Raw genomic sequence first — 19,724 nt, 5'->3', positions numbered from 1 at the left:
CGTGCGGCATGGCGGCGGCCGAGCGCTGAGGGCCCCATGGAGCCGCTGGTGCTCGGGCGGCTGCGGCGGCTCCTCCCCGCGGCCCCGCGGCCCGGCTGCGCCCTGCCGCCGTTCCGCGCCGCGCAGACGGGCGGCGCCGGAGCCCCGCGGCCGCGCTCCAACCTCTACGAGTTGTTGGGGGTCCCGTCCACGGCGACGGCGGCGCAGATCAAGACGGCGTACTACGAGCAGTCGTTCCGGTACCACCCCGACCGCAACGCCGGCAGCGCGGCCGCGGCCGCTCGCTTCGCCGCCGTCAGCGAGGCTTACCGGGTGCTGGGCAGCGCCGCGCTGCGCCGCAAGTACGACCGGGGCCTCCTGAGCGCCGAGGAGCTGCGCGACGCGCCCCGGCCTCCGGGCCGCCCTCCCGCCGCCGCCCCGCCGCCGCCCCGCGCCCCCGCTGCCCGCCCGGGGTCCGTCCCGCCGCTCTTCGACTTCGACGCGTTCTACCAAGCGCACTACGGGGAGCAGCTGCAGCGGGAGCAGCTGCTGCGGGCGCGGCGGGAGCAGCTGCGCCTCCGGCGGGAGGAAGGCGCGACACACAGGCGCCTTAGGGCCCTCTCGGATCTCTCGATCGGCTTCCTCTTCTTCCTGGGTCTTGCCATCCTCTACGGCCTCAAGTGACGGCGGGGTCGGGCAGTCTCGTCACCAGGAGCCTCGGCAGCGGGCCCTTGGCCAAAACCCCGTATCTGCTGCTCAGGCTGTGACATTTCACTGCCAATGTGACCTTCAGGGACGGTGTATGACCGGCAGGCTTTGTAGGCTGTGAGCTGGCCCCTCTGCCAGTATGACCCTCAGGCACACAGCCCCTGGCTGGCACGGGATGTGACCTCTGGATACCCTCGGTGCGCCCTGGTCCACAGACATGGCTGTGCTGTGACCTTGCAGAGGTGGTGCAGGAACTCTGCCCCCTCTGCCAGTGCCACCTGCAGACACAGTGCCTGGCAAGGGAACACAGGACTCTGGACTGGGATATGTCTCCTCCCCTGGCACAGCTGTGTGACCTTGGTGTGCCCCGGGTGCCTGCTGTTAGCCGCAGCTGACAGAGGTGCTGTGTGTCATCAGGGCTGCGCTCACTCCAGCTCAGGTGTGGCTCTGGTTTCTGCTGATGCCAGACCTGCCACCTCTGTGCTGTCACACCTGCTGGCCCTGCATCTCCGGGGAGCTTTTCATGTCCAAACTGCATCACCCTGCTCAGAACGGTGGGTGTAGAAGCCTTGGATTCAGAGTTGAAAAATGAAACTCTAGCCCATGGTGGCTCATGCCCTGGTCAGTGTGTGACATTGCCTGGAGGTGCAGGCACAGCACTCTGGTGTCCTCTGTCCTGTCTAGAGCCTGCCAGGAGCTTTACACAAGCCCCTCCCTCTGAGCCTCTTGGCCAGGGTGCAGCCGTGAGCACCAAGTGCTATTCTCTGTGTTTTACAGCTACCTGAGCTTCATTTGCACATGTGTATTTGCCTATTTAAATATACTGAAGTGCTCTAAGAACTAAAGATTGTGTTTCTCAGAAGCTTCTCTCTCCTTGGGTGAGGGTTCACCTGTGCTATGCTGCTGCTCCCTGCGGGGAGAAGCTCTGTGGCAGTGGGCTGAGCGTGCCAAGGGCTGTGTGCATCACTGGCTTTGCTGGGGTGAGCAGGAGCCCAGCCCTTGTTGCCTCATAACCCAGCCCCTGGGTTGTGTTTTGTCCCAGCAGAAGAATATTAAAGGTGAAAAGATAAAAACACACATGCCCTGAGTTTTCCGCTGTGGATTTCCGTGATCCAGTTTGGAGCCTGAGGCACCACCGTGTCTGCTGGTTGTGCAGGATTGCTCTCTGCCTCCTCTCAAAAGCCTTGAGCCACTTCCAGCTGCATGCTTGGAGTAAACTCAGCCCGGGGGCAGAGCGAGCTTTCCAGGATCCCCACTGGCTGCCAGTCCGTCCCTTTGCCTGGGATTACCGCGCTGGAATGGCATCGTGGGAGACACAAGTGTTCACCGCCTGCAGAGGAAAGTCTCTGCAGTTGTGGCTCTGGCACTTGATGCATTTTCATGCTCATCTTCATTCTGAAGCCCAAATCACTCAAAAGATCAGAGTGATTTTTGGGCGGAAATTGGCAGGAAACATTACTTTCCATGCTGGAAAAGCTAGTGATGTCCATGGGAAGCAGTGGGCACTAGGGAGCACTTCACTAGCTCCTACACAAACAGGTGGTTTGGGCAGTTCCTGCTACTGGTCCTTATTCCTCAGATCTCCACGATGTATCTTGAAGATTAAAGCCATCCAGCCATAAATTGGTGACAAAAATGACACATCTTTCTTTCGGTGGGCCTGGGTGGTAAATATTGCTTGAACTTGCTGGAAAACAGGGGTGAGGGACAGGCAGGTGTTTCACATCCTGACTTCAGCCAGTGAAGAAGAGGGCAGGGGGGGGAGTTATGTTTCCCTTGCTGGGAAGGGTGGGCATGCAGCCTGCAGTCAGCAGGGCAGGGTGGCCTCTCTGGACCACCATGGCCATCCCAGCTTCTGCTGGAGATCCTGTTCTGTGCTGCCTGGACAGAGGAGGGTGTAAAACTTTCCAGTGTCACCTTTACCCTAGTCAGGCCTGACCTCCTCTGCTCTGGGAAGGATTTCATGCAGAACCTGGCTGGAGCTGGTCCAAATGCACAGACTGCCCACCAACTCCCAGCATACCACTGTTCTGCCCCTTTTCCTCCTTGTGTCAACAGTGTCATTGTGTTCCTGTTGTTCCCCAGTTGTTTCCCTGATGGAGAGGTGCCAGGAGCAGCTGGCTTTCATGCTGCTTTCCTTTAGCCATGTGAGCACAGCCTGCATAGATGCCAGGGGCTGATGGTGACAGGAGAGAGAGGTGGCAGGGGCTGTGAGCTGTACAGGACTGGAAGATCAGCAGGGGATAAAGCTCAGTAATTCCCTGTGGCCTTCCCTGTGTTACGTCTCAGGAGCCAGGATGCATCCCTGGGGTTCCTGACACACACAGGGTTGTTCCTGTGAGAACAGGAGCCCACCTTCCTGCAGCTGGGGCGAGGGGTCTCAGCAGGGAACAGCTTGTACTGCCAGGTCCTTTTCCTCCTTTGAGGATGTATCCAGTTCCTACAACACGGCTCAGTAACAGACTGCAGCAGCAGCTGCCCACAGCCCCTCCTGGCCTGTGCCCTCGGCGGGGAGGTGAAGTGGCAATTTTCACCATGAGCATCCTGAGGCCTTTGCTGGGAGGAGTGTGATGTGTAGGGATTTCTCCCTCCTCAATCTCCAGCCTCTTGGGGCCGTTTTTACACGTACTCAAGCACATCCTACCCCTCACTTCCTCGCTCTGTGGCTCCACATTTCACTTGCCTGCAAGTGATGTACTGTATCCGTGTTGGATGCTCACCCCTCCTACCCCCGGCACCAGGCTTTGCCAGCTGTGTGTCACCAGAAGGAGCTGTCCGAGGGTGAGTGCTGCTGCGGCCTCAGCCGTCATCCCCTGCCTGGACTGCTCTACGCTGCACCCCGGGGCTATTCGGTTCGCTGTTGCTCATTCGCACCCTTAAATCACTGACAACAAGCATCAAAGGGAAGCACCGAGATGGGAGTAGTTAACAGCCACTTGGTAATTTGATGCTGTGACAAGCTAAGGAAATTAAGACTCCAAGGAAACTTAAACAATCTGATGACCCCAGTGCTGAGGCGTTCCGAGCTCCGTGCAGACCCCACTCCTACCCAGCCCCTTTCCGTGGGCTGACGTCCCCATAACTGCAGGTTTGGGGTGCTGAGCTGCTCCCCTCAGCTGGTGGGTGCTGCAGCCTGGCAGTGTGGGGTCTCGGGGCCTCCTCCTGGAGTAGCTGGCCTGCTCTTCGGAAAGGAAAGGGTCAAAGCTGCTGCTGGCAGATCTTTGTGCGGGCTGGGGACATGAGGGGCAGGAATGGGGAGCTGCAGGCTGGGGGAGCAGAGACCTGAGCAGCAGTAAGGGGTGGCCATCAGCCTCCCCCCCAAAAGGGGCTGCTCTGGCAGGGATGGGAGTGAGGGGACAGCCCCCGGTACAGCCCCAGCCCTCACCTGTGTGGGCAGAACTCTGCACCCCGGTCCTGCTGCTGGTGGCTCTGCCCTCCCACGGAAGGGCTGCTACGGTTGGCAGCACCGGAGGATGGGGGCAGCTCCCTCCTCCCTTCAGCAGCATCCCCTGCGGCCACTCCTTGGTTAATAGAGTTAATTGTTAATCGACCTCCCTCAACAGCCCCGGTGCCTGCTCCGGGGGCCCCAGCCGGGGCACACTGGCACCCCCTTCCTGGCTGGTGCCAGTCCAGGTTTGTACCCCTTTTGCACGCCACTGCCAGGGGGTTGTGGTTCGCGGGATTTCCCGGCGGCACCCCTCTTCTCCCAGCAGTTCTGGCTCTCCTGGGCTGGGGGCTGCTCCTTATCCAGCCTGGCTTTCAGAGAGCCAGGGATGGGGGGGCACCCCCAGCTCCCTGCCCGGGTTTGGCTCCGCACCAGCTGGCAGAGGGGCCGGGCCCAGGCTGCTGCCTGGCCCAGAAGAAATGAATGCAGGTGCACACCCAGGGGCAACCTCTCCTCCTCCTCCCCGGGGTGAGCAGGATCACCTTTACCCTCCTTGAGTTCATTCTGCAGGGCAGGGACAGGCAGGGAGAGCCGCAGTGCAGGCAGGAGGGGCAGAGGGGGTCACCCTGACTCCTGCCAGCTTCTGCCAACGTCCCTGTGCAGAGCCTTGCCCCCAGTCCCAGCTGGCTGTGAAGGGCCTGGAGCTGTCGGTGGCAGTGGGCACGTGGATACCCCTCAATCCCCAGGGATACAGGGTACACCTTTGGGACACCCCCTGCCAGGATCACCACAAGTGGGGTGTCCAGCCACCCACCAGCTAGGGCGTGCTCCAAACAGGGCAGGACCAGCTGCAGGGTGGGAGGAACCTCCCCAGGGCAGGGGCTCACCTGGCTTGGCAGCTTCCCAAAGGATCCCAAGCTTCTCCAGCCTAAAGTGGGGTGATGGCCAGCCCAGCAGGACCATGGGGTTGCCAGGGCCTGCCCCGTGTTTCCTGGGCAGGACGGGTGCCTGGGGTGCTGCAGAGCTCCTGTGGACGGACAGACAGACAGACAGGCCCTGGCAGCACAGCTTACCTTGGTGCTTAGACCGTCACTTCTGTGCTGTAGCTCTCACAGGACACACTCACCGTCCCCAGGCTGCAGAGGCAGCTGCTCACCCTGACAGTCCACACTCATGGGGCCACTGGGGTGACCCAATACCTGCAGGGGCCAGGGAGGTTTGTCCTGGAGCTGGTGGCAGACCCACACAGCCTGGGGCTGCCCAGCCCTGGGGAGCCATGCAGGGCAGGCACTGCCTGGGGAGATGCACTGGTGGGGCCTGGCTGGTTTTTGGGCTCCTCGTGCAGCGTCTCATCCTCAGTGCTGTGCCCGGTCCCCTGTGGCAGGGCAGTGACCAGCATTGCCTCTGGCCAGGGCTCACACACGAAGAGCACTGAGCCTGACTGGCAAACAGGCCTTCCACTGACAGGCTGAGCCCAAATGGGACCTGGGAAAGCAGCAGGAGCTTTGTGAAACTCCAAATATCCCAGTGACAGCCACCTCCTCACATGCCGATAAAGCCACAGTGGCTGGTCCCCTATTTATCCTAGATTTAAACCTGCTTTAACTGCTCATACTGGAATATTAGTCATAAATGAGGGCTGAAGTTTGGCATAAGGCCAGGTAGCCTCAGTGGGGGTGGGTGATCAGACACTGCAAGCTAAGGACCTATATTTTGGGGTGTTTTGTAGCCTGAGCCAGGGCTTTCTGCTGCTTGGGATGATTTCCAAGCAGTCTACATACCAGCAACAAGACGCAGGTTGGGCAGGCAATTGGGAAAGAGGGAAAGAGTTATACATCCAGAGAGGGTCTGAGAGCACAAGAAGAGTCTGAAACCAACCCAAAAGCTAAGAACAGCACAGTGGATATGCCACAGCAGGGAACAAGCACCCCAGGGTGCCCAGGAGGCTGCACCTGGAGGAGCCAGGCTGTCCCCTGGGGGATGGGAGCACCACCCCCTGGACTCACCATGCATTGTGTGATGCTAAGGAAAGGAACAGAAGAGCCTGGGAGGAAACAGAGTGAGAGCTCGGGCCTCCTGTCCCTTTTTCCATTGAGGGCTGGTGGAAAGGGGGAGGTGGATGAGGAATGACAAAGGGCACAATAGCCCCTGAGGGGATGAGAAAGGGGGACGCAAGTGCAGGCTGATGTGACCAGTGGCTGCCAAGCTGTGAGCAAGCCCAGCTGGCCACGGGGCACAACCCTCCACGGGGTGAGGGCTTTGCTGCTGGCACGAGGCATCTCTGGGCACCAAAAGCCTTCCCCATGTGCACAGCCAAACTGGCCCCTGGCACCTCCCTCAAGAGAAACACGCTCATGGCAGGCTCTGCACCCCTCGCAGGAGCTCTCAACTTCCCCAGGGAAGTGATGTCCTGAGCAAAGTGCAAACGGAAGGTCTGGAGGCTCCTCAGGCTGGAGGGCTCTCCTTGGCTGCCAGTCACCCCCAGGCCTGCCAGGTGCTCCCTGGTAACCCTTCCTCCCTGCCTGTCCCATCCTGCTGTTCACAGCCAGAGCCAAAGCGCAGAGCATGGAAAGAGCACACACAGAGCATGGAAAGAGGCTTTATTCAGGGAGCACGTGGCACACCCAGTGCTCCTATGCCCTCTCCCTGCTATCCCTCCCAGCTAACCCCACTGATATCCCTACAAGCCACCCACCCCACCTCCTGTCACATTCCTCTTGCTGTGGACGCAGAGACCTCCCCCCGGCAGCTCCCCAAACGCAGGACCTGGCCACGGCACCCGCCCCAAGCAAGCACCTCCATCCCTCTGTGAGCACCCACCCGTGTGCCTGCCCCACGGACCCTGCAGCCCTTCGGAGCTGTGCCTGCATCACCCCCCAACCCCTCACGTTCCCTGCCCACGGAGTTCCCGCACAGCCCCCCGGAGGCACAGCAGCGGGGACATCCCCCGTCCCTGCCCTGCTACCGGTGCGGAGGTTCCTGCTTCTGGTGTTGCGGCTGCTGCTGCCCCCGGCCGGGCTGGGGACTGAGCAGGGGGATGTGTCCAACGAGGCGCACCGGAGAGCCCAGGCTGGGAATTTCGGAGCAGGGAGACGCTGGCTGCTGTCCCAGGGCTGGGAGATGGTGCTTGGGAGGTGCAGTCGGCACGGGAAAGGGCACAACAGCCTCCGAGGGGATGAGCACGGCAGGCACAAAGCCGTAGGAGAGATCAAAGGCTTTGGGGGTTACTCCACTCTGCAACGGGGCAAGGCGGGCTGGTGCCACGCTAGCTGGGGCACCTGGGCACCCCGCAGGGCCCACAGGGTCCCTGCCCACCTGGTCCTTCTGCAGCCGGTCCTTCTGCAGCAGCTCCTGCAGCTTCTCCAGCTGCGTCCGGCAGACGTGGGAGCGTGTGCGGCTCTGGCAGAAGGACTCCAGGAAGGACTCGAGGGGCAGGTCCTGGGCCAGGAACTGCTTTATCTGTGCCTGTGGGATGGGCAGCGGGACTAGAAGGAGCACCCCCTGGACCCCGGACTCTTCTGCAGGCCCTGGTATATGGGAGGGCAGGGACAGCACTCCGTGGAAGGGACAACAGCACAGGGGTCTCAGCTAACTCACCTCTGACTCTGCTTCCGAGTCATCAAGCTTGGCTTGGAGCTGCCCCAGGGCGCTCTGTGGGCTCCACTTCTCCAGGTAAGCCTCTGTGTGTCAGAAGGGGATGGGGCTGCCAACCTTCCCCTGGATACCCCCACTGCTGGGCTGGCTGTCTTTCCCATCCCCAAGAATCAGCTCCCCCCGCTCCTTGCCCTGAAACACCCCCAGCCACATCCCAGAGCCACATGGACACCACGGCTTCCATCCCACCCTGGCACAGGCTGCCCAGAGAAGCCGTGGATGCCTGATCCTTGTAATTAATTCAGGGCCATGTTGGACTGGGCTTGGAGCAAGCTGATCCAGGAGAAGGTGTCCCTGCCCACAGCAGAGGGTGGAATGAGATGATCTTTAAGGTGCCTTGCAACCCAAATGATTCTGTGATTCTATGACTGGTCCCAGCTATGGATTTGCTGTGTCACGGGGAGCATCATCCCCCACCACTCCTGATTATGGCTGAACCATTTCCCTGGGGCAGGTTCAAGAATGCTGAGCCCACCAGCACCCTCATATTAACAGGGGTTGCCCAGGATGTGCCTCAGCCCACAGGCTGCACCCCACTCACCCAGGCGCTGCTGCTTGTCCCAACACGCCTCTCGGATCTCCTGCAGCTCCTGGTACTTGATGGCCAGGGAAGCCTTCCCATCCTCCAGCCGCGGGCGCAGGGACAGATTCACCCTGGCCTGGGTGCAGTTTGAAGCCAAACACGTTTCCCGCTCCAGCTGCAGACTCTGGAACTGTGGGAATGGGATTGGGGCCGTGTGTGTCAGCAATGAGAGAAACGGGCAGAACCAGTCGGATCCAGCACCTTGCTGGGCGGGGGTCCGTGCCGATCCAGGGGTGAACCCTTTTTTTTCTGCACTGTCTCCATCCCTCTGCTTTCCCTGGAGAGGGAGCGCATCCCGGGGGAATGCGACGGCTGGAGCCGGGCTAGGCGGGGCGGCTAAACCCGACCGTGGCAAACCTCAGCGCCGGCTGCCCAGCCCCTCTGCAGGGAAAGCGCTCGGCAGAGGACATGGATGGCACGGAAGGGACGCGCACCCTCCCCTCGCTGCGCACACACCGTCTGCACTCGGGGCCACCGAGCGGGAAGATGCTGAAATGGGGCCGAGAGCGATTCCACAAAAACCTGCGCCCGTTTCCGCAGCGGAGCCGGGGGAGCGCGGGGCTCATCCCCGAGACCGGGCTGGAGGGCGGGCGGAGCGCCGGGGCCTCACCGGATCTCGGGGATGCGGGGGCAGCGGACGGGCTTTGGTGGCCACGGGTTTGGTGGCCCGAGGCTCCAGCACCGAGAGCCCCGCGCAGCCGCGATCGGGACGCCCGAGCGGAGGCTCCCCCGCCCCGCCGGTGGATTCTGCGGCTCCTCCGGAGCCCTGGGGATTACGGGGCGTCAAGATAAGGGCGAGGGAGCCGGGGCCGGCGGGAGATACCGGCCCCGCAGTGCCAATTCCCGGGCCGCGGGCGGCTCCACCTTGCGCCCCGGGACGGCCCCGGAGGAGCGAGCGCCGCACGGCCGGACCCTGCCGGCGGCGGGACAGCGGCCCCGGCCCCCCGGCCCCCCCGGCCGTACCTTCCTGCTGAGGCGGGCGGCTCGCTGCAGCCGCGGCTCGTCCTGCAGCAGAGCCCGGAGCTGCGCCGTGCTGAGCGCCCCGAGCCGGCCCGGGGAGCCGGGCGGCGCCGCGGGCCGGGACATGGGCCGGGTCCGGGCTTGGGATCGGGACCGGGATCGGGATTGGGATCGGGATCGGGATCGGGATCGGGATCGGGACCCCCCGCCCCCGCCGCCGGGAGCCGAGCGCGCCGCCTCGCGCCCGCCGCCCCCGCCGGTCTTAAAGGAACCGCAGCGGAGCACGAAGCGCTCCCTGCCCGCGCCGCACCGCACCGCCCCTGGCCGGGGACACACGCCCTGCTCCTGCTCCTGCTCCTGCTCCTGCTCCTGCTCCTGCTCCTGCTCCTGCTCCTGCTCCTGCTCCGCGCACCCTGCGCACCCTGCACCCGCTGTGAGCACCCTGCATCCCCTGTGCACCCTGCATCCCCTGAGCGCACTCCGCACCCGCTGTGCGCACAACCCGCACCCTCTGTGCCCACCGTGCACCCCCTGTGCACCCCGCACCCGGCTGTGAGCACCTGCTCCCTGCTGCACGGGTGCTGCAGCCCTCTCTGTGCACTCTGCACCTCAGTGCGCACCCTGTGCCGCCCGCAGCCCTCTGTGCGCGTCCCGCACACCGCTGGGCGAGTCTCTCCAGCCGCCACCGCGGTTTCACCCCTCACTGCCCGGAGCCTGGTGCCCTGTTACCCGCTGGCTCTGGAGAGGTGGGAGCCGTGGGGCAGCCTGTCACGGTGTCACCCTGTCACGGTGCCACCCTGTCACTGGGGCACGCTGTCACTGTGACACCCTGTCACGGCAGGTCTCTGCGGGCCCCTTTGTCCCTGAGGAAGACTGCCCCACAGGGACCAGGAACTGCTGCCACAGGATCACTAAATGTTCACAGGGATTCAGAAACCCAGAAGAAAAATCCCGGGACCCCCCTAACAGCCATGTCTCCTTGCTCTACCAGCTTCTTGACCCTGGCACAGGAGAGCTGCTCTTCCAGCCAACGCAGATCCATCCTGGAGCTGCTCTGTGGATCCCCTCCCTGTGCCGTGGTGCACGTTCCAGTGCAGGCACAGGCTGTACGTGGAGGCCCCACCAGTGCTTCATGCTCTGTTCTGGGGGGCTCAGTGCCTGGTGCTGGAGGCTCTCAGTGGGGCAAGTAGAGCCCTGAGAGACGCTTCCAGCAGGAGCAGCCCTGAGCTCACCTTTTCCTCAGACATCCCAGGGGCAGGTGCCCCCACTCTGCAGTGCTGAGGGCCATTCCCTGGAGCAGTGTCAGGCCCTTTCTGTCTCGGACATCCCCCACTGCTCATTTCTCTCAGCATTTCCTAATTTCTCACACCTCTCTGGATGGCTCCCAGTGCCTATTGGACTCTGCAGCTGGTGGGTCAGGGGTGGGTTTTCCCTGAGTTGCTGGTCCTGGAAGTGAAACTCGTGGCTGTTACGGTGCTGCTGCAGGACAAAACCAGGCAGGGTTTAGGAATACCAAAGTGCTTCTCTGACAGTCTGTCCAACAGTACTGGGACAATCATGGGACAGCGGAGCTGCCAAGACCCTGTCCTGCAGCCTTGCAGGATTAGCTCTGGCTGGTGTTTTCCTGGCAAAGGTTCATCTAAATCTAATCCATCAGAAACTTGGATATGGTGGTCCCATTCCTGAAGTTAAGTCTGCCCTCATTAGTATCTCCTAATTCAAGTGGGGAATTCTTAATTTCTAACGCCTAGCCTCCTTCTCCTTTGCTTCCATTGAAGTTCATTGCTTCATGATCACAGCAGACTGATCTACTGATGCCTTTGAAATCTCGTTTCTGCAGCACAGGCAGCCAGGCAGCACAGAACACATCCCGGCAGGTTCAGCTTCCTAGCAGGAGTGGGAGCTTGGCACCAGGACATTGCCTCAACTCCTGACTCATGGCTGTGAGTGTGGTGATGATGCAGGATCAGTTCTCCCACGTGCCAGGTCCCTTCTGAACGCCCCTGTGCAGATCACAGGGGCTGTATCACAGTGTAACTGGGTTTGATTTTCTTATGTCCAAGAGGAACACTCTCCAGGTGAGTAACCTGGTTGAGTGGAAGGTGTCCCTACCCATGGCAGGGGGGTTGGAATGGGATGGGTTTTGAGGCCTCTTCCAACCCAAACCAGGCTGTGATTCTACGATAAGCCTCAAGACTCCAGTCCTGGCAGCTGACTTGGGATTTCTCGGGTCTCAGGGGAGAAGATCAGAGGTACAGAACAGATGTCATTACCGAGGAATGAGCTCAAGCAAGCATGTTTATTGGATGCTTTATCAAACACTGCAGAGAGGCTCAGAGTATAAGGAAATTTGGGGCATGCAGCTTTTTTTGCTTTCTGTGAGTTCTCTCTGATGTTAACTCCAGGCCTGTGTGTCTTCCTCCTACAGAGAAGGTACATGTGGAATCCACAAATTTCATAAGTGTTTTTTTTTTTTTTTTAATTCTTGATTATGAACACAATGACAAGGAATCACTGGCAAGCACAGGGGAACGGAGCTGAGCAGAGGGGAGTCTGCATTTGGAGTGGGGGATTGTAAAGTGGCATTTCATTAAAGCCCTGCTACCCGTGTGCTCCTCACTCTGCCCCAGAGAGGCTCAGGCTCTTTGGCCACGCAGAGCCTTTGCAGAGTGTCCACTGTGGACGGGAGGAGGAGGAAGCACTAACAATACGAAGCCGGTTTAATGAGGATAAGAGAGGATTTGCAGTTCCCCTTGCACAGGTTGCCCCATGTCATGCCGCCCTTGTAATTGAGCCGCACAGAGTAACACGATGAGTACCACCACCCGCCCTCGTAGCTGTAGGCACAGTTCTTACTGTAGGTGTCCTGATCCTGATCCTTTGTAGAGAATTTCATGTTGTCGTGCATGTTGTTGGGATTGTCTGAGGTCATGGCATCCCCGGCTGTCCCGTTGTAGGAGCCCAGCCTCAGCCGGTAGCCGTGGGACTCGTCCTCCACGCTGAACAGGTTGTAGTCCGCGAAGTTGAAGTTGTCTGCCGAGTCCTGGATGACAAACCTGACCTGGTAGACCTTCTGCTTGGCGATCTGGTGGATGTACTCGGTGCCCAGCCAGTACTCGGTGCGCACGTTCCCAAAGCCGAACTTGTAGGTGCTCCAGGACTCGGCCCAGGTGACCGGAGTGTCTCTCTGGTTCCTCTGGATGACGGTCCAGCCCCCGTGGGTCACGTTCATCTCGCAGTACACCACGAGGTGGTGGAGCCCTTTGGGCTGGATGATGTAGACGCCGCTGTGGCTTCCACGGGGAATCTCACTGCAGTCCTTGGGCCAACCTGAGGCTGGAAACAAGAGCTGGTTATTAAATCCCCCTAAAAGTAGGGTATTTCTTTTGTGTCTACATCCTTTCTCACACACATTCCCAGGCTGTATTCCTGCCATGCGCTCACAGGAGTAAATCAAAATCTTGACATGATCAGTGTAAGCGTTGAGCTTCACATCTTCCTAAGACTGGATTCAAACTGCTGGGAACACGCTGCGAAAATGTCTGGTGAGACCAGGGCAGGCATCGCTGTCACCCAAGGGCCCTCCTCTAGGGTGGGCTCAGTCTCAGTGATCTGCCTGTGTCATGCAGATGATGTATGACCACAGACAAATGCAAATCTGGGGGACAAAGTCACTTGCTGGTACAGCACAGAGGTTTAGGGCTTTGCCCCAGAGAAAGGGTGATCCTGACGTCCATATCTCTAACAATTAAATCAGCCCTTGGGATCTCGACAGGGCAAAGCCATTGTTGTTCTCTAGCCTTGCCCAAGCAGCTCTTTAGAGACTGCCTGACTTGATCTGGATTTGATTGTGGCCTTTCCGTGCTCCAGAGTGTCTGCACCTCATTCAACAAACAGCTGAATGTACCTACACACTGCTGGGAAGGAATTTGCTCCAGTACCTCTGTCACCAGCTGTCCCCACCCATCTTCGTCCTTATGGGCTAATGTTGACCCACCAGTTCAGTAATTCTGTCAGATCCAGCCTTCTCATCCACTGGAGAGTTGTGAAAATAGGAAAATGACCAATCACCACTTCCCAGTGAGGAAGCATCACTTTCCAGTTCGGACCTTTATCTGGAAAATTCCCCATGCAAAAGCACCTCATCAAGCCCTGAGCCCAGGGCACAGCTGGTAGCAGAGTCCCCCTGAGGCTACGAGCTGTGGCACCTCTGCAGCCCATCAGAAAACCAACATATTCCTGGGAGGAGCCAGTGGTGTCAGGCATGGGTAAGCTGCCTGAGAGCTCCTGGTTCCACCAGTGGTGGTGACACCTCCCAGGCAGATGCGCACTCACCGTGGCTCGGGGGCGCGTGGTGGGCGATGTCTCTGGCCCGTCGGACATGTCCATCGCCGTCATCTAAATCAACACAGGAGACAGGAGTGAGTGTGGAGGGCAGACACGTCAAATGCCTGCTAGGAGAGCCCAGTCTCCTCCGGATGATATTCCGGTTTTTCTGTTGCTGTTCTTAATCCCAGAGGAATTTACCAATTTCAGGCATCGGCAAGTTGGTAATTTGGGGGATTTACGTGGTGTTAGAGTGAGGCTGATGCTTTTTTGGTGGAAAGGATTTGGGCGTACTGTGTAGGGGAAAACCCCTAATGGTGGTGGCAACACTGGGAAGATGGTTGTTAGAGTGCAGCAGCAGCAGTTAGGGACTTGGGAAGAAGAGGGATTAAAGAAGGGGCAAGAAATGTGAGAGCAGACAGGAAAACTGGCTCAGGTGTTGGGAGCTGGGAGAGGTGTTTACTCAAAGGGGAATTTGAAGGGTGTTGCTGGAAGAGAGGATGGTTTAGAATGAGTTAATGCAATTCTTTTGCAAGGACATCTCTGTATCCACTGATGGCTGTAAAGCAGAGGGATGAGTCACAAGCTTATGGAATCACAAAAGCCATTCCTGTCCCCTCTCTAAAATAGACAATTAACCCTGCAGCTGCTGCTCTGACATCCCCAAATACCTGCTGCCTGCTTTCAGTCTCAGCTGGCACTGTCTTACCTCCTTGTGAAGTGTTCAACTTAAGCCTCCTGCATAAGGCCGTTCCTGACACAGTCTGCCTGCCAGAATTCTGACATTCTGAATTTTGATATTCACTCTCTTTTCGACTCCCTTTGACTTTCTTTACAACCTGAGCCTATGTGGAGTGGGAAACACTCATGTGACACGATCTGGAGGACCTTCCTACCAAGGCATTTACTTTTACTACAGCCATATGAAGCTGTTCACTCATGTTTGTGTTGTAAGGCAGCCTGCCTCTGCTCCTTTCTGCCTTCATGCCCCATCCCGTTGGAAGCACTCCTTTCCAAGTCAAGCCTTTGGAATTCTGGCCTGTCTTTTCTGGTGTGCCTCCCTGCCCACCCAGCATGAATTCATGCTGCTGGTGTTTCCAGAGCACGCTACCAGTGCTGTAGGTGAGAGATCACAGATTCATAGAATATCCTGGGCTGGAAGGAAACCACCAGGGTCATCAAGTCCAGCTCCCGGCCCTGCACAAGACAACCCCAAAATCACACCATGTTCCTGGGAGCACTGTGGAGCCCAGAGCACACATTCTTTCTCTACTCAGACTTGCAGTCCTTGCTGATCTCTTGTCTCAGGCTCTGGTCTCAGTCGTGGTGCTCCCTATGGTGGCAGCTTTCCTGACAGGTGATGTGAAACCAGCACCAAACTCTGGGACCTTGAGCTCCCTGCCGAGCACACTTCCTCCTCCCTTGGGAGGGAATCAACTCTTTCCTTTGTGCCACATCCCACCCACAGCCCCTGGGATTTTTCCTGATCATTTCTTGAAGCTTTCCTCATTCCTCCAACATACCCTGGTACCTGCAGGTTACTCTGTGCCATCACCTGGCTGATTGCCCTGTGCCAGTGCCACTGCTTAAACTCTTTTATTAACTTCACTTATTTCCTCTTTATATTGAGGTCTCCCTTGAATTCAGTTCTCCACTGACCTTCTGAATTCCAGAGATGGGAATTGTTCTCCATGTCCTCAAAACACACTGTGAGCATCTTTAAACCCTTCTTCTCCAAGGAAGAGCACATGGCCCACAAGACTCTGGGCTTGGTCTTGCTGCCAGTGAGGCCGAACTGTCCTTTCTTTGGGGATCCTGTGAGCTCTGAGCTGCTCTCTGTCCCTTATGGACAGAAGAACTCCATGCCATGCAGGGGATGAGACAGGCAGCAAGCAGAGGGGGACCCTAAGGCTCCTCTAGTTCCAGTGAGGCACTCTCAGATCAGTATTTGGTCCTTCCTTGGTGTGAGAGAGGTGTGGGCAGGCTGGTGAGGATGTAGGCTGTGTAGGATCTAACTGGTCAGGACCCTGTTTGCCTCTCCCTCTTGCAGGGCCACACTTACCGAGTGGGGAGGGCTCTGGGGGGGCATTCATAATGTCATCCATCGTGCCATTGAGGAGGTACAAGTTCCTTATGTCAACATCAGGAAAAGACGCTGCCAGGGCCAGCAGGCAGGTCAAAAGCAGGAGACAAAGGCCCTGGGTAGCTGAAATGGGAAGAGATTGGAAGAAAGAGATCATAACTCTTCTATTGGAGTAAAAGAGGAAAATGAAACTCTGTGTAGAGCTCCCTCAGCCATGACCCCCATGTAGACAATTTCATTTAGATGAGCTGTCACGGACACTTTAGCAGGAGTCATTAGTGGTGGCACCTGCTGTAGCGGTATTTGAGACCAAAGAAGTGCCAACACCTTGTCCAAACCCAAAGTGTCCATAACCAGAAACCCCTAAAAACCTCAAGACTCGTCACTAGAGGTAACAAGCAGGGTGAACAGGGAGGGAGGAATCCCCTTCCTCCCCAGCTGCCGTCGTGCTCCCGTGGCACATTCATGTGGTTTGAGCTGGGGCTGCCCTGGGGCTGTGGGCAGTGAGGCTCCGGGTGTCTGGGTGGGAACAAACCCCAGGCAGGGCTGTGTGCATGCAGGCAGCACCACAAAGAAAGGCAGCACAGACCTTCAGGAGTTAGAGTGGTCTGGGGTAAATGGTGCCCTTTCTGTGGTCAGGTTGGCTTTGTGGCTGCTTCAAGATTTCCAGATGTGGACAGCTGGTCTGGCCTGCTCTGGTTCAGAGCACCAGGAAAAACCAGCACACCTTTTGTAGTATTCAACATAAGTAAAATAGCAGAAAGTTTGTGATGATCCCTAAAGAGTGGGACACTGTGGAGGTGCCTGCCCATGGGGAATTCTGTTCCTGACGGGACACGTACAGCTCACCTGGCAGATTATTGGTGTGAACCCTTCACTGCTCAAATCCAACCAGAGCCAACACCTATTGCATTTCCCAGGGGTACCTGTGTTTGGCACCATTCTCTGGGATGCCTGAGAAGGAGAATGATCATGGATGCCAGCCTGGAACCACCGTGTGGAACTGCAGCCACCCTAGAGACCAAAGCCCCTTTCTGGGAATGCTCAGAGACGTCCCAGTTGTTCGTGCTGATTACAGTTTCACAGCAAGTCTTTTAAACACACTTCAGCCCAACTGATTCACTTCTCAGTTCCTACATAACATTTGGTGTGCTGATAAACTTGTGTTTAAAGGCATTTTTCCTTGAGGCCCCCAGGGAAGAAATGCTCCCCCCACTGCCAGCCCTTCCCCTGGGACGGGTCATGAGGAGTCTCCATGGGAAGGAGATGCAGGAGGAGGATCAGCCTCTTGTGGGTGTTCTGCTGGGGACAGCAAAGTGCTTTTGAGCATCTGACCTCCAAATCTGGGTACCTGCTCAATATCACACAGCAGGAAAATCTGAAAAATCCCTTTTCTGGTCTAGAGTACTTAACACCTTCCTTGGAGAACCGAAAATTGCGAAGGATGGTAAATACAAATCTTGTAAAATGGTCTGTGTGGCACTCCAGGGCCACACTGGTACAGCCTGGACACAGCAGAGCATGCAGACTCCTTCCCCAGCTCCCAGCCCAGGCCAGAGCAGGCACAGGCAAGGAGATGGACTCAGCACCAGGATTTCCAGGGCGTGGGGAGGACAGACCCTGCAGCAGACAGAGTGCTGGGGTACCCTGTGACCCGCAGTCACATGCAGAGGGGCTGTTCCATCCCATCCCATCCCATCCCATCCCATCCCATCCCATCCCACCCCCTCCATCCAGCCCTACACTCACCCATGCCGTCTCTGTGGGGACCCTGTGGAGCACAAAGCTGGGTGGTTTTGGCCTGGTGGGAGGGGTGTCCAACCTGAAAGTTATAGGCTTGAGCAGGTGAGGGGGTGGAGGCATGAGACCCAAACCTGGGCACTTGTCCTCTGGTTGGCAGCAGGACCAGTGGCTTAGGGCTTATTTGCTCTTCACCATCAAGTGATCAGTCCTTGGACAAGTCTTTGTGTCACACAGGTGAAGAGCTTTCTTCAGGGGCAAAGCAAATAATTTGGTGCCAAAAAGCAAATGCCTTAAAATAACCATAATTCACTGTGCAGCGTTTCCCCAGGGAATGACGTTCTTGGGGCATCTCCAGAGAGCTCAACTGGTAAGTAAATACCCAGATGACTTTCAGCTGCTGGATGGAAATCAAACATCGGGCGTAAATCACTCTCTCCAGAGCTGGCACTGAGCTCAGCAGCCCCTGGGAACCCCAGAGACCCTTCAGGGAAGAGGTACTCCAGTGTTCCTGGGAACCTGTGCCCCGAACTTCAGAAAGTTCCACTCAGTGCCTGCTGACACCCCTGCCCTGCCGGTGCCACGCTGCCCCTTGTGCAACACGCGCTGTGGTGGCCCCGGCACCGTGGTGGCCCTTGCAGCAGTCACAAGGGAGCTCTGGGCATCATGAAGTGCCTCTGATGTAAAATGGTCTCACTTCAAGCCCTCTCTGCTCTAGGAGTACTTACACCATGGATGTCTGCAGAAAATGCCAGACCTCCCTCTTCCCAGGGATGGATCCCTGCAGTGTTCTGAGTTATGAGGGCTCCTGCAGCCCAGCAGCTGCCCTGGGCTGGACAGGCAGGGATTTTTGTCACAGACTGTGTCATGGGCACTCCTGTGCCTGACCTGCTGTGCCTCTGCAAGGACAGGCAGTGACCCTCAGCAGAGCTTCTCCAGCAGCTCCCAGCCAGCTTTTACAGGAGGCTGTGGCCCGTGTGAAGATTCGGATGAGCAAAGCAGGTAGGGGAATGGTCACAGAAAGGATTTCTCCAAAGGCACAGCTCTATCCTGGGCCCCAGCTCCTGTTCAATATATTTCACAGAAACACAGAATCCTGGAAAGGTTTGTGTTGGAAGGTTTCTTCAAAGATCCTCCTGTTCCATCCCCCTGCCACGGACAGAGACACCTTCCACTGGGCTGTGTTGCTCCAAGCCCTGCCCAGCCTGGCCTTGAATGGTGGACACCAGAAGAGACACAGCTCTGTGTGTTGCTGCATTCCAGGCTGCTTCTGGAAAAATGGAGGGTGAGGGGAGGGATTATTCACTTCCACAGGTGGGATGGCAGCTGGAGCTGTGTGGGGGGCCCCAGTGCAGGGCAGCAGCTTCAGCTCCAGAAGGGTCCAGCTAAGGGCACCAGGACACTCGAGGCAGGAGTGCATGGCATATGTGGAGATGCTGAGAAAGATGGGTTTGCCCAGCCTGGAGAGGAGAAGGCTGGGATGGGATCTTGTAGCTGCCCAGAGCTACCTCATGGAAGGGTGAGGAGCAGGTGGAGTCAGGCTCCTCAGAGCACTGTGTCTTGCTTTGGAGCCCTCATTGCAAGAAACAGACTGGAGCAAGTCTGGAGGCCATTGGAGGCCACCAGGCTGGTTGGAGTCCTGGAGCTCAGAACATGTCAGGAGAATTGGAGAGTGTCAGAAAAAAACATTTTCTGACCCAGAGAGAGGGCTCCTGAGAGGAGTTTTAAAAGATTTTATTCCATTTTCAGTCTAATGCGAAGGGTGAGACAGTACAGATGTTACAATTCACACCATCAAAATCAGAAGGCAAACTATTTCCTAATTACATTATAAGCGTTTTTCGGCCTGTCAGCTTTTGCCACACAATGCTGCTGACGGTCCTAAGCCAAACCTTTATTAAAATTACCCCAAGTGGGTTTTGCTACGATACATCTTTCATAGTTCTGTTTCTCCAAAATATCCAGTCTACTTGCAAGGTCATCATCTGAGACTTGTTTCTAGTCCAGTTTCTCTCTCAACAATGTCTGTCCTATTCCATGGCCTTTCTAAGTCAGCACACTTTATCTCAGAGTTTGCATGCAGATGCACGAGGCTGTGTGAGCCTCCTGTCAGGCTTAGAGAATTCTCTACAGATCCATTTCCCACGGGAGGGAACTGGGCTTGCTCCACCTGGAGAAGGGCAGGCACAGACAGCAACCATCTTATGGCAGGACACAGAGAGCATGAGGCCAGACTGTTCAAGGAGGTCCGTGATGGTGGGATGAGAAGCAATGGATCTAAGCTGGAATGTGGAAATTCAAGTTAG

At 57.6% G+C, this 19,724-nt stretch overlaps 3 protein-coding genes across 3 annotated transcripts; 1 reads left to right on the top strand and 2 right to left on the bottom strand.

Moving 5' to 3' along the window:
• The first annotated feature begins 36 nt into the window (after window positions 1-36).
• Window positions 37-1,532, top strand: DNAJC30 (DnaJ heat shock protein family (Hsp40) member C30). The gene has a single exon (XM_040082874.1). It carries the CDS (start codon window positions 37-39, stop codon window positions 661-663), a length of 627 nt encoding a protein of 208 aa, XP_039938808.1. The 3' UTR covers window positions 664-1,532.
• A 5,240-nt stretch (window positions 1,533-6,772) lies between these two features.
• Window positions 6,773-9,395, bottom strand: VPS37D (VPS37D subunit of ESCRT-I). Its single transcript, XM_040082612.2, has 5 exons — window positions 9,273-9,395; window positions 8,268-8,439; window positions 7,670-7,752; window positions 7,388-7,537; window positions 6,773-7,306 (listed from the first exon to the last, which is right to left on the bottom strand). The coding sequence occupies exons 1-5, from the start codon at window positions 9,393-9,395 to the stop codon at window positions 7,034-7,036; spliced, it is 801 nt and encodes a 266-aa protein (XP_039938546.1). The 3' UTR covers window positions 6,773-7,033.
• Window positions 9,396-11,970: 2,575 nt separating this feature from the next.
• Window positions 11,971-17,431, bottom strand: LOC120761521 (fibrinogen-like protein 1-like protein). The gene is made up of 4 exons (XM_040082835.1): window positions 17,428-17,431; window positions 15,658-15,801; window positions 13,605-13,667; window positions 11,971-12,605 (listed from the first exon to the last, which is right to left on the bottom strand). The coding sequence occupies exons 1-4, from the start codon at window positions 17,429-17,431 to the stop codon at window positions 11,971-11,973; spliced, it is 846 nt and encodes a 281-aa protein (XP_039938769.1).
• Between the last annotated feature and the right edge of the window lie 2,293 nt (window positions 17,432-19,724).

Source organism: Hirundo rustica, chromosome 19 (genome assembly GCF_015227805.2).
Source record: "Hirundo rustica isolate bHirRus1 chromosome 19, bHirRus1.pri.v3, whole genome shotgun sequence".
Taxonomy (NCBI): domain Eukaryota; kingdom Metazoa; phylum Chordata; class Aves; order Passeriformes; family Hirundinidae; genus Hirundo; species Hirundo rustica.
The sequence above is the reverse complement of the archived record's forward strand: the minus strand, read 5'-3'. Positions and strand labels throughout refer to the sequence as shown.